Raw genomic sequence first — 13,517 nt, 5'->3', positions numbered from 1 at the left:
CACTGCGCCTTACCTCCGACATCTTCCGGTGGAAGAAGACTTCGAGTGTATCCTTTATTGCTACCAGTCTGTATCCTTTTACGAGAACCTTTGAATCATTCTCCTGTATCCATTGTGTTTCAGTTATTAACAGTGCAGTCCTTGAGAAACTACGCCAGCACAAGTTATATGCAAAATTGGAAAAATGCATTTTCCATACTACAGAAGTTGAATCTCTTGGATTTATACTGACTCCAAAAGGAGTTCGAATGGACTCTAGAAAGGTGGACGCAATTCTCAAATGGCCATCACCCAGTTCAGTTAAAGGAGTACAAAGCATGCTCGGATCTGCTAATTTCTAATGTCTGCAGATTCATTCCCGATTTCTCGCACGTTGTACACCCTATCACAGCGCTCTTGCAAAAAAAAAAAAAAAAAACGCTTCCTGTGGACTGAAGAAGCCGAGAATGCCTTCCAAGAACTGAAAGCGAAATTCATGTCTGCACCTGTATTAAAGCATCCTCGCCCTGAACTCCCATACATAGTTGAAACCGAGTTTACGAGTTTAACCATGGGAGCTGTCCTGTCCCAGAAGGATCCTGAAACCGGTCAACTTCACCCAGTAGCATTTTGGTCCAGAAAGTTCTCGGCACCCGAGTTAAACTATGCGGTTACCGATAAGGAGCTATTAGCTATCAAATCCACCTTCAAGGCTTGGCGGCATTATCTTCTCAGTGCCAGGCATACCATTACTGTAATCAGTGATCACCGGAACTTGCAGTATTTAAAGACAGCCAAAGCCCAATCATCCAGCAGCGTAACGCTCACCGTGTCTGCAGTCAGCATCCTGCCACGCCTGCCTCGAGTCCAGAGCGCCTACAAAGAAGGGAAAGAAGAAGAAAGGTTAGAACAAGAACTTTACTGGATTTCTTACCTGATTTCGGATTCAGCGCATCTTCGAACCAGAAACAGACTTCAACGCGTCACATCGCCAGCAGCAGCGCTGCGCCATACTCACCGTTCCTCGCAGCATCTCTACGATCAGGTGCTGTCTCCATCACCTGGTTCCCGCATTCCAGCGCCTAAGGGGGACAAGAGGTGAGCCAAGGGAACAAACAAGGACAACCTCTTGCCACCATATGCTTACCTGATTTTACCGCAGGAGGTATTATCCACAAGCACGCCAAATCTTCCTACGCTGCACCTGCAAGAAAAGAGAAAGCAGCAAGTTAAACATTGGCATCATTTACCAGACAGTGTTACAAAACACAGACTCTTACCTGAACGCTTTCAGCTGCCACAAGACGATCATCTTTTGGGTCTAAGCTACAAAAGAAAAAAGGAATTGCACAAGAGTGATTAATCGGACATTTTGAACTCATTAGAACTATATACTTACGGCCTTTCGCCCGGAGGTTTGGAGCCAAGATTTGTCCAGAACTCTTCCAATATCCTCAAGCCAGTGAAGTAACTGGCCATCAACATGCTCCTGCATTCTTCGCAGGATGGAGAGCTCATCATACAATACTATAAAGGTGAGCTTTGTGAAAGGGAACGTCAGAAGTGATAAGTGGGGACGCAGTGAGGTGTTAATACTCAAATCCACGGGTGGCTAATTCCCTTTCCCCGTCTTTAGGAGACTATTTCTACGGGTCAAGCAGACGAAGCTAGGTGGGCCAGTCCAGTCAGTCATCTCTGCACTACGCATCACGTTGGTGGAGACCGTGGCTGTCCAGTTCCACTCGATACCCTGTGGGAGCCAGGTGAGCGTAACACTAGGTTCCTGTATCTACTCTTATTTTAACACCTTACTCTTCTTTTTATAAAAAACCTAATGGCCATGAAGAAAGAAAAAGCACTTTGTTTTCCACAATCACTATTCATTCACTCCCAACCCTTGCGTGTTCCCTTTAATTAATCTGCTCCACACCTTCCCACTTCCCCTCCTTAGTTTTCCCTTGCAATCAATACTCGCGTGTCTGTGGTCTTCCAAGAGCCTCCATTCGCAGTCTATCCACAAACGGGGGCCTCCCCATCACATCCCCACCTGGCTTTGGCAAGCATTTGGGTATTCACAAAGTCAGGACGCATAAAACCTCCTCTGCAACGTATGCGTCTTTGTTTGGGGACCGTAGGTGGGTGGCAACCTTTCCGGAGAAGCCCTGGATCTCGCTGCAGGTACGGGGACGTCGTGGTCACATTGGACGGGTCACCAAATGAAGTCAAACACTCCCCAACACATCATACAAAAAGACCAAATAATGGACGCACCCCGCTACAGAACGAGACCAGTAGTTGGATTGCAACTGAAAAATGTGTTTAAGATACGTTGTGCATGCAGATAACTGCCCGGAGAGAGCTCTGCCAAACATTAAACAGGCAGCACATTATAAGTCAGAATCGCGTCACTACTGACGCCAGACTATAGGTACACAACTCTACAATACAATTGGTGAAACACAACGGTAGATTATGTATTCATACGGGGTGACCACGTTGGAATGGTTGTTCCTTAGGTGTCGATCCTGCAGCACGTGGGTCAGCTGGGCTCATCTCTGTGGGGTGAAGGCAGTGTCGGCAAAGTGCTACATTCCTAACTAATCTACACAAACAGGATCTGAGGGCATGGGATAAATGGCAAGCATAAAAGTTTGTGATAAATGGGGCACTTTCAAAGTTCACTGGCAGGTTACATGGACATTGTAACCTCTGCACCCAGGCACCCATATACACAGTCCCCTAGACACAGGTGCCCGTCTTGGGGGTTTTGATCTACCCGATGCCTCATGATACGAATAGACATGTGTTGTTTCTATGGAGGATATACTGGTGCATGGTATTAGAGCTATGGTGGTGTCCTCATCTGGTCACTGCGAGGGATCAGATGTGTACCTGTATCAAAGACTAGAGGGGCAGGGGCCTACTGGACTGTGGCTAGGCGGGGGTTGGACACAGGGCAGTGAGCTCATCTCCCCCGGCGATGCTAAATGTTGCAACAATGAATGGCTGAACTTCTGTGACAACAGGGTTTGTTTGGGCAGGAGGAGCAGGTGGCCCGGGCTATCTGTGCAAGGCGCTGGTCAGGGGAGAGAGGTTTCTAGAGATAATTTTCAGGCCTAGTAAAAGATAGAGTTCAGTGCGCTACAAAAGGGAGTCTCTGAACTTCATTATGTATTAGTCTTTGTTAGTGATTAGAGAGCGATTAGTACAAATTACGCACAGGAGGGAGGAGGGCATCTCCCCCCCTTTGTCATACGTGGGATTTATCCAGTGCGGGAATGGTAAGGGGGTGGAAAAGACCACCTCTCCCCCAACACTTTTGGAACTCTGAATCGCAACCACTGGCATTGTCCAATCCAACGGTAAAGCTACTTCAACAAGTCGATTTTTTGGAACCGATAACTCTAGGGCACAAGGCCCCATTACATCTCAGGGCTGGATATCCTAAGTATTAGGGATTTGTTCCAAGGTTGCTATAATTGTTTGTACTTGGTTGTTCTAGGTGCAATTACCTATATTGAAACATTTTGAATAAATCTAGTCAAGCGCTGCAATAATTCTCCTCCAACACCAAGGAAGATGGTACTCTTATCACTCCTGAAAACAAGCATTGGGAACAGTTGTGATCAAATGCCACAGCTTGAAAATGGTGTGGAGTACCTCAGCATATGGACATGACCAGCAAATGCGAATACACAGTGTTAGGCAAGATTTCTGCTTACTGCACCTTTCCTTCCATTTTAATGAACCCCCAAAGGTTTTGCTTTTATTTTTGATCCTGAGCTGTACTTTTTACAGTGCAGTGAAACCTTAAGCTTCACTACCCTGTTTTTTGCTCATCTGTTGTGGGAAGACATGTCCTTGAGGATGTCGGTACTGTGAAACATTGTTTCCCTTAGTCTTGTTACTTGGTTACTACTTTTAGTAACTTTTATCATTGTACCATGCATCTTACACTGCAGTACAATGGTGTTTTACCCTTGCCGCATTTGGCTACCAACTGTGGCTAGTGACCAAACGTGGCCATGCCACAAGGTTTTTCGTTTGTCCCTTAGCCATCTTTTTCTTTAGCCTTCCTCCTGGCACGCGAGTCCAGGAAACTCTTTTATATGGACTTTCAGTGCCCGGGAAAGCAGCAGCTTTTGGCAGGCTACTGGAGGGCTGTGTGCATTTTCTGGCAGGATGTGGGCTGGGACTGTTTGGATACGAGTGTTATGCAGGAGTGTTCCCACCTGTGGTCCCGATTGGACCACTCCCGGGGTGTGTGGGGCTAGTTCTGCATTTGGGCTAGTGGAAGTTTTTGCTCTTACCTTGCTTTTGGGATAAGACGAGGAACCCTAAACCCACTCTGGAGAGTTCCTGAAGGAGCCAAGGCTTCTGTCCAGCTGTGAGGCTACCGGAGACCCGTCTGAAGGAGGCCTGGCGACCAACTTCTGCTGCTGTCCTGGAAAAGCCCTGTCTTACTGTCGATCTCGAGCAGTCCTGTGAGGGAGCTGCGACCCTTGGTGTGGGGGAGTTTGGGCGACACTGCTCTCGCCGTATGCATTGAGGCCTGGAACTTGGGGGATCCTCGGCTCGTCCTATAAGACTTACCCCAGCAAACTTTCAGAGTCCTAGCATCAAGGGGACCTGAGATAGGAGGGGAAAGTCCAACCGCGACAAGCAAGTCCCTTTGCGGTGCTGTGCTGCAGTGACCACCTTCCAAAAACAGCTTACCTGGGTTGAGTCCAGTCCCGAGAGGGGTCCTGCATCGCGTTTTGCTGTATTCTGCCACAAAAGTCCTTGCACCAGCCAAAGACAACCAGAGATCTGCTTGAACCTGCAACCCCTGTGAATCAAGGGCCGAGGCTGACGTAGGGAAAAGCGACCTCGGGCCATCTTCCATTGACCTGCCAAGTGATGTGAGGAATCGAGAGTACGGTGGTTATTACCTGCCCCTAACACGTTTGAAAACGTTTTTGCCAACTTTTCTAAAACCATTACAATACTTTAGCTTTGCCATTGCTTGCTGCTGCAAGCCTTTCTGAAAGTTGTGGACACCTCTGTCGGTTAGAATAACGTGTCCCCTAATCCTTGGAATGGTTTCACTGGACCCCAGACACCCTACCCTCATTTTGTCCAGGGTTACCAACGGTCAGAACTTTACCTGAACTTTTGGGCATAAGGCCCCAGACAACTTAAGGAATGACTTTTGAAGCTGGGGCAAATTCTCTGTGGACCTGTAGTGCTTTAACTAAACTATACTTTCCTTTACAAGGGTTTGATCAGTATTATGCCCTACTCTAGTGACTCTAATTATGCATTCATTAGTGTTGTCTGATAAATGTTGGTCATTGTTCATAGTGTTTGGCCTCAAATAAATATCTATTTTTATACATAGTCCAATCGTAATTTGTGACTCCCATTGTGTGTATTCATTGTGGACCCTTTATAAGCTCACCGTCTCTTGAGACTTAGCCTAGACCACTCGTCACTGCTACCTTGAACTGGTTTGGCTACAGCTCCGAGTTGTCCCCGTCACAATATAGGATGGCCTTCAATACATCTGTCCCCAGGACAGAGTATAGAAAATCAGTCCCAACATCCATGCCCAAGCCAAAACTGCTGATTGCACCACTGCTTGCCTTTAACAGGATGTTAGTGCAAGGAACAGATGTTAGGAGACACAGGAACACAAATCAAGTGACTTGAGCCATAGTTGGTTTAGACATGCACATTACAGCAGGAACTGCTTTACAGCAAAAAGTAAGCCATTAACTCTCAGGCTACTTAGAAATAACACTGGCAGGCCTTATACAGCATATGTTGCAAAGAGATCTCAGACGGGTGTGTTTAAGCTGGGAAGAGGCAAGTAGTGGGTGGCAATGCCCATAGGGATTAGTATGGACATGGGTGGCAAATGGGCGAATAAATACCAACGCAGGCAGGCTGCACACTCCCTTGCTGTCTGCATTCCAATGCAATTGTTTTGGCTTGTAGGTGGAGCTAAATGTCACCCAACAGCCAAAGCTAATCAAGCACATGGAGATCCTTGGAACAAAGACAGCGAGCAGATCTCAGAATAACAGAGGAGACACTTGAGGATTCAGTGAAAGGGAAAGGGTTTGCCAGCCACCGACTGTTCAGTAATACAGTGGCCACATGCCTTAAACAGCAAGCACGAGTAAAGAACGCATTCCTCACCTCCGTTAGCAGGATGGCCAGCATGTCCTGCCTCTGGAAGCGTATAGACAGATGGACCAGGGTGTAGCCCACATCGAAAGCAGATGGCCGATTCAGGAGGCGCACTTCGTCGGCTGAAAGCTGGCGTGCGATGTCCCCACCGGCAGATTTAAATGCTTCAATGGCCGCCAAATCTCCCTCAACAACTCCTGAAACAAAGACAGAATAACATGAGCATGCGCTGGAAGACCCTCAACATAGCATCAGTCACAGGTGTTCCAACCTATAAAATGAGCACGCGCTGGAAGGCCCTCAACATAGCATCAGTCACAGGTGTTCCAACCTATAAAATGAGCACGTGCTGGAAGGCCTTCATAGCATCAGTAACAGGTGTTCCAACCTATCGCGCATGAGACAAGACTCGATAGACAAGGCTGCAAGCGGGCGGCAGAGACATGCATAAGGGGCCATCCTCAGGCACCCATAGGCCTGCACTTGAGATCCACCCATTCTCCCGCCCACTAGTTCCTACGCTGCAATTGGGTCTGCTATTACTGCAACCTCTACACACCCACCAGGTAAAGGAGATTTAGAAGTTGCATGAATCTCTAATTCTACGTATCTGCTTGGAAGACAGCCATCATTCAATGACAAAAGGGTTTTCTAGTATTCTAGAACACCTGAGCTTGCCTCAAGATGACCCATGCACCATGAGGTTATGCTGGCCTCCCCCATTACCCTCCCTCCAGAAGGAATTCTGAAAGTGGGCCATGGGGCTTGGCCAGACCTCCTGGGGGTCTGGTTGCTTTGCAATTGGTTCTGTTCACAAGGGATGCTTTAGGCAATCATATGACATGTTCAAACCCCTTTCACTTCTGTGTGTTCCATGAAGGCCCGATTCAGGACAGCACGCGTTGCCATGTGCCGTACAGTTAATAAGCAGTCTGGTCGCCAGCTGGTGAACTGACCAGGGGGGAGATTACCCAACCCACTGATGCTAATTTTAACAAACCTGGAAGCAAAACCGAGCCAAGCAGGATTAAAACCAGAGGCGTTAAGAGTGCAGTGCCGGCACAAACATTGTGGTGTCATTTACGCAACCAAGATTCCACACATTGGCAAATAAGAACACACACCCACACCCCCCTTTGAAGGGGCTTTTAAAAATTAAAACGGATATTTCAGACCGTGTTTTTTTTAGGATGGGTCCCTGTCTACATGGACTTCCACCACAGTCCATGTAGACAGATCCGTCCAGTTGCCCATCTCTTACCCACTTCTTTACCAGCAAAACCCACAGTAGAAACGAGAGTGGGGCAGCAGCAAACTTCATACTCCATCATTGCAGTTTGGCATCAAAGTCAGGTCTCGAAATGTGCACTTGCAATACAGACTTCACGGACAGGTACAAATAATAATTTAGCATTTATATAGGGCTACGAACACTCAGGCATCTGAGCGCTGCTTATTTCCCACGGTGTGTGGTGCTCATTTATCGACCTCGCGAGGATGAAAGGTGGAGTTTGGCCCTGCCGGGATTCAAACCTGCATTAGCAGGCTCTGCACAGATGTCAAAGCGAGGGCTCTACTCGGTGTGCCATCTAACCGGCGATGTGAGTGTGGAGAAATGAGGGGGGCTTCTGCCGTTCTGCTAGCTCGCGACATGAGGCGGCTTCTGCCTTGCTGCTAGTGTCATACCTGGCACCCTTGCTGGACCTGCACCCATGGCTCCACCTCTTCGGGGGACACGTTTTGCTAACAGACCAGCAAGACCGTTCTATACTAAAGGGAGATCGTATGACGTGCTACCAGGAAATCAGCGTTTCCACTACACACGCCGTTAATCACGTGATCGGGATCAATCACGTGACCTCAGGACTGCGTATTTAGCAGCGTTGCAAAATTGACTAACGGCTTCCGATTGAAGTTCATCTGTAGTTTTGAGCTACGGTCTGGATTTCCCTTCATCTCCATATTTCAGGGTTACCAGCCTTCTACTTGCCTCCAGACCGCTTCGTTCCTCAACGGTACTTTTTTGTTAGTTTTTTCTGCTCCAAGCTACGAGCCTCCCGCCTTCTGGACTCCACAGCAGTTGACGGCTCTGTAGCAGTCAGTTTCCATCTGAGCCAGCGTCTGCCACGGCGGCTCTCAGTCTGAGCGGCATTCAGACTTTCCTGCAGTAGCTGATATGGCGACTTCTGAATCCAATTTGTCGCGGTACACAGCAACATTTATTTGTGCTGCGCTGCTACATTACAGACTTCTCTCCTTCGTGCAGACCCCACACCGGCACCATTTGCCTCACGTCCAACCTTACGAGCTTAACTTTATCCTTTTGATTAACATTGCGCTACTCTGCTACCTTTCCATGCTTTCATTACGTGCAGACACAGCGGCTGCACCAACTAACTCAATTCTAACCTTTTGAGCTGAACTTTGTTCTGTAACCTATTTTAGTTGGACAATCATAAGGGCAACTATTACTAGAACCGACCAGGTTACCTTTCTCTCCCTCTGGCTCCTTAAATTATATGTGCATTGGACTTCATGGACGCTATCCAGGTGAAGTGGGAGAATGGAAGACCAGGCTCCCGTCCTTCACCTCTCGTGCTTGGCCTAAAGGGTCACGACCCAGACACCCGCCGCGAGAAGAGTTTGTCCATTTGCCAGACGACCAGATACCCTGGTACAGGAACATACGGATGTGTCCATCTACCTGCCCAGCAGCCCGCACTGGCCATGCCGACACCTGCGGCACGGACCAACTAGACTAAAATCTACACGTCGTTAGAGATACCATGACGACCTAGACAACGATAAGCACACCTGTGCAAATATATACACTGGACATTCCCGCACCAATCTACACGAAGAATATACTCAGTGCTATGACGTAGGCGACAGGCAAACTCACGGACGTGCATCTTTATTATTTTTATATAGGCTTTCAGAATGCAGAAAAGCAAGACGCGTCATGAACTCATCTATAAAGCTTGCTCACGCTTCTCTTAAAACCAGTTACCACCATGGGAGATATAATGAAGACACGATACTGGTCATGGAAATATATGGTACTGTAACCTAACGCACCTGTGCATCAGACGGACCCACTTATACACCAGGCCTGAGTAGGCCTCAAGCAAGAGCTCCCGTGGACATTAACAAAACAAGAGTCAGGTTGCTGATCCTGCAGAATGAGCCCGGCGAAGCAACCAGCCAAGGTCGCAATGTTGCAAACCTACATTCCACGAACAAATCATCAAGGGCACGATGTTGCAATTTCGCACTCTGAGCACCAACGTTAAAATCACACCTGCAAATTAAACCAGACACACAGTGGAAAAACAGTATTAATTGTGCAGAATTCTGCCTCAAACACGGTCCCACCTCACGTGACCAAGCCGAATCTGACGAGATGCCAAACCCAGGAGAAAAGAGGCGTCTGGATCCCTCGTTACGAGACACAGGCAGATACACTTGAAAGGCTCAATGGATATTTGCGACAGTGGGAGCGGTCAGCCTCCCAGCTATGAATAAATCCTCACATTGTCTGCACGTACCCATAGTGAAACATTGTTGCAAATTGCAGGTACACCGAGAGCTGGGAACAGCGGTGGTCCCAGGCTGGGAAGCTCACGGGCGCACCAATCAGAACATGGGGCTCTTATCAATGACGCCAGTAATATTAACCAATCCTTAGGAGTCTTCATGTAACAATTCTCATGTATCTAATTGTAGGGACAACCCAGATATATCACCTGACTAACCCTCGACCACTAACATTGTTCTCTATACGTGTGCTATACTAACCCTACCACTCGAGCAACCAATTAAGAGTGGCGATAGGTTTTTTGTTAACTTTCTAAAGTGACGCAAGTAACGCGTCATAATACAGTAAAAAGGGCCTGCGAGCCCCACGATTGTGTGTGTGTCAGGACGGACGCGTACGCTCCTTGACCCATCCCTGCCGTTTTGTCTAATAAACAGCAGAGTCACCTTGCTTCTTGCGTGTGTCTCATACTCTATCTCTTCTGGGATATACGGGAGGAGTTGGGGCCTCCCTGCCCGGAGGTCCGCGGACGGCCCAGCCGACCCCGGCAGAATTTCCCCCCCGACAAGTTGGAGGCACTGCTGAGATCTATTTAAGATCCACCTTTTATTTTTTACTTTGCCCAGGCACTCCCGTTGCGAGGAGGCCCGGCGGCGCGGCCCCCTCTGCCGTTTCCCCCTTCTGAGGACTACAGGACCATCGCGGAGCTGCGAGAAGACCGGACAGCGCAATCCGGATATTGGCCCTCGGGAGCCGGTTGAGAAGTATCCCGCCCGCGGTCGGCGAGTGTCCAGACGTGGTCCAGACGAGGGGAGGTGGCGAGCCGCTTGGAGGGGTGCACGCAGTCGAGCGGCCCTGCATCGTGAGAACTTGGTGAGCATGACACGCACAACAAGCAATGCGAAATTGTGAGGGAGGGGGGAGGAATTAAATACGGGAGGTGGGAGGTGTTGTACAGATGCGCGGCGACGGTTTGACAATGGAATGAATGGTAGTAAAACGAGTGCGAGAGCAGTCGGCTACGTCACGCGAAAGAGGGGGGCGGAGCACGAAAAGATCACATGCGGCCGCTCGTAGACACTGATTGGCCTAGGTCGCGACCACGTGTAAGGGTGGGTGTGTGTGTGGTTTCCTACGATTTGGCATTTATTGATCAATGAGTAGATGAGGATCCCTATTGTTCGAGCAAGAAACTCGATAGGTAGATGACGTTTCCCTGTAGGCGGTAGCTAAGCTAGTTGCCCAATACAGAAGATAATTGGCTGGTTAAGCCCTCCCGTTGAGGGGCGTATCACACGCGAGGCGACGCAGCGTGCGCAGTCCGATTATATTATTGATTTGATTACCTTGTTCCAGGAGTGACAGGAAGACAGCTGTAGGGTTAGCGGGGGTAGATTGCAAGTGTATTTTGAACTTAAAGAACATATGAAGAACTTACCAGTAGCTCGAAGAGATCGGTGACGTCACCAGTAGGGCTTTAATAGGATATCACGAGCACAAGGCACATTGGTTTTGAGAGTGGTAGGAAAGAGATATATGGTAAGGGAGCGAGCGGACACGGAGATAAACGATAAACTATTTGATCGGGGAAGGGAGAAAGGGGGAGGGGCGTGGCTGCGCACGGAGAACGCCGGCCACGGCAAGTGTAAAAGGGGGAGGAGAGCGTGGAACCAGGACGACTGTATAAGAGCGTCATAAGGGATACACAGCCGCAGGGGGCTGTGTGCGCTTCGGCCGCAGGGGGCTGCAAGGGTGTTGTATGAAGAAAGAAAGATAGAAGGAAACATACAAGTGTAAAACCCCATATATATATATTTTTTTTTTATTATTATTTTTTATTATTTTTTAATTTTGTCAAAGGATTGTCGTAAGTCCCCAAACTTACGGGGGCCAGGTAAACAATATAAGGGTGTATATTGTAAACTGCTAGTGAGATAAACTGCTACCAGATAGGAGACGGGTGAGAAGTGGAGCGCTACTATGTCATACGGGACAGGGTCAGGAGGGTGGGGGAACACCCTCACTACCCCACTACAACACATATGCACCACACTGCCACCCCATAGGGAGAAACTGATTAAGTACAGCATAGAATGGACCCAGGGGACGGATAACAAAATGTTAACACCATGGCCGCCTAACGGTAGCTTCGATCCATATGCCCAACATTCACTGCTAAACCATCTGCACAATACATACAAGGGGAAGAAGCTGGCAAGCCATGTGGAGGTGTTTAACTTATGGAGGATGTTCCAGGGGTCCCGACCAGGACCAAATGGAATGTTCAATATGGGGGAAACACCGGAAGAAAAAGAGATTAAGAAGGAAGAAGAGGATGGGAAAAAGGGGAGTGAAACAACAAAGAACACGGGGCACGGAGGAGAGAGAGGAGGAAAGGTCGATAAATAGGATGACATAAAAAAGGAACCAAGCAACGAGATACCCATAACACCGGGAGTGAAAAACACCGGGAGTGAAAACAGAGGGAGGGGGGTTGTACCCTTTAAGAGAATTAGGAGAAATAGAGGGAGGACAATTAAGGGCGGCTGAAGGATACTCGAACCCGGCGTACAGCCCTCAACCATATGTGGCTCATAGAAAGATGCCAGTGGGGGAAGGGAGGATTGGAGAAGAGCAGACTGTAGAGATAGGAAATGATGAGTGGGTAGCTGCACAGATATTATTAAAATTACGAGGTTCACTAACTGGGGAAGAGAGGGAGGTGATAAAGAGAACAGACGAGGATAGTGCCAGAGAGAGTGAAATGAGGGGGGAAGAGCTATTAAGGCAAAAGGAAGAGATTTTGGAGGAAAGATTAGCAAAGCTAAGGGATGAGCAGAATGAATTGATCAAACAGCTCGAGAGGGAGGAAAGAGTGAGCGAGGAAAAGAAAAGAAGGCAAGAACGAATTGGACAAATTAAGGGAACGAAATGAGGAGCAAAGGAGAGAAGCTGAAAAGGTAAAAGCAGCAGCAGACAGGGTATCAAGAGTAGTGCTGAGAGAGAAGAAGAGGGAAGAAGAAAAAGAAAAGGAAATGGCAATATGGAAGAGGAGGTTACTATCAAATGGCTAAAAAATATGAAGAGGGGAAGGTAATAGAGAGTATAGTAGAAAGAGAAAGGGTGAAATGGGAAAGGAAGAAAGAGGATGAAAGAATACTGGAACAGATGAGCAATGAAGTGATGGAGGAATTGAAAAGGAAAAGGGAGGAAAATAGTAGGGAGATGGAGGAGAGAAGTGAAGGAGGAAGAGAAGAGAGGAGTAGGGAGAGTGACAGATGGGGGAATGTATACAGAAGTAGAGAAGTAGCGACAACATCAGCACTAGGGGGAGGAGTTGGTAACGGTGAAAAAGGGGAAATAGACCTACAAACAGTAACAATAAAGGGGAGAAAAAGTTGGGGTGGACTATGGAAATGAGGGAGGCTTTTGATGAATTGAAAGATGCGATATCAACTGCTCCAGTACTGGCATCCCCAGACTATGAGCGACTATTTTTTGTATTTTCACATTGTGACTCAGCAGTGATGAAAGCAGTATTGGCCCAAAAAACAAGCATGGGCTATAAACAGTAGCATTTTACAGTGGTCACTTAGACCCTGTGATGTTAGGTCATTTCCCTTGCGAACAAGGTCTCGCTGCAGCTGCTTTTGCAGTGGAAAAAGCATCAGCAATAACCATGGGGTGTCCAACTACACTGTTTGTGGAACATGCACTATTTGCAATATTGAATAAACCTAAGTCCACTCTAACCACGCAGAGGGCATCAGGTTACGAAATCATTTTGTCTAGAGCTGAACTAGCAATTGTTAGATGTAGCACGGTT

At 48.0% G+C, this 13,517-nt stretch overlaps 1 protein-coding gene across 1 annotated transcript in view; it reads right to left on the bottom strand.

Moving 5' to 3' along the window:
- The window catches only part of ZRANB1 (zinc finger RANBP2-type containing 1), a 421,332-nt gene that overhangs the window by 257,831 nt on the left and 149,984 nt on the right, over window positions 1-13,517 (bottom strand). Inside the window, exon 3 of the mRNA XM_069612045.1 lies at window positions 6,163-6,350. Coding sequence (XP_069468146.1) covers window positions 6,163-6,350 — 188 coding nt within the window. The remainder of the gene's footprint in view (window positions 1-6,162; window positions 6,351-13,517) is intronic.

This window comes from Ambystoma mexicanum, chromosome 8 (genome assembly GCF_040938575.1).
Source record: "Ambystoma mexicanum isolate Mex_15411 chromosome 8, UKY_AmexF1_1, whole genome shotgun sequence".
Lineage (NCBI taxonomy): Eukaryota > Metazoa > Chordata > Amphibia > Caudata > Ambystomatidae > Ambystoma > Ambystoma mexicanum.
This window is presented reverse-complemented; position numbering and strand designations above follow the sequence as displayed.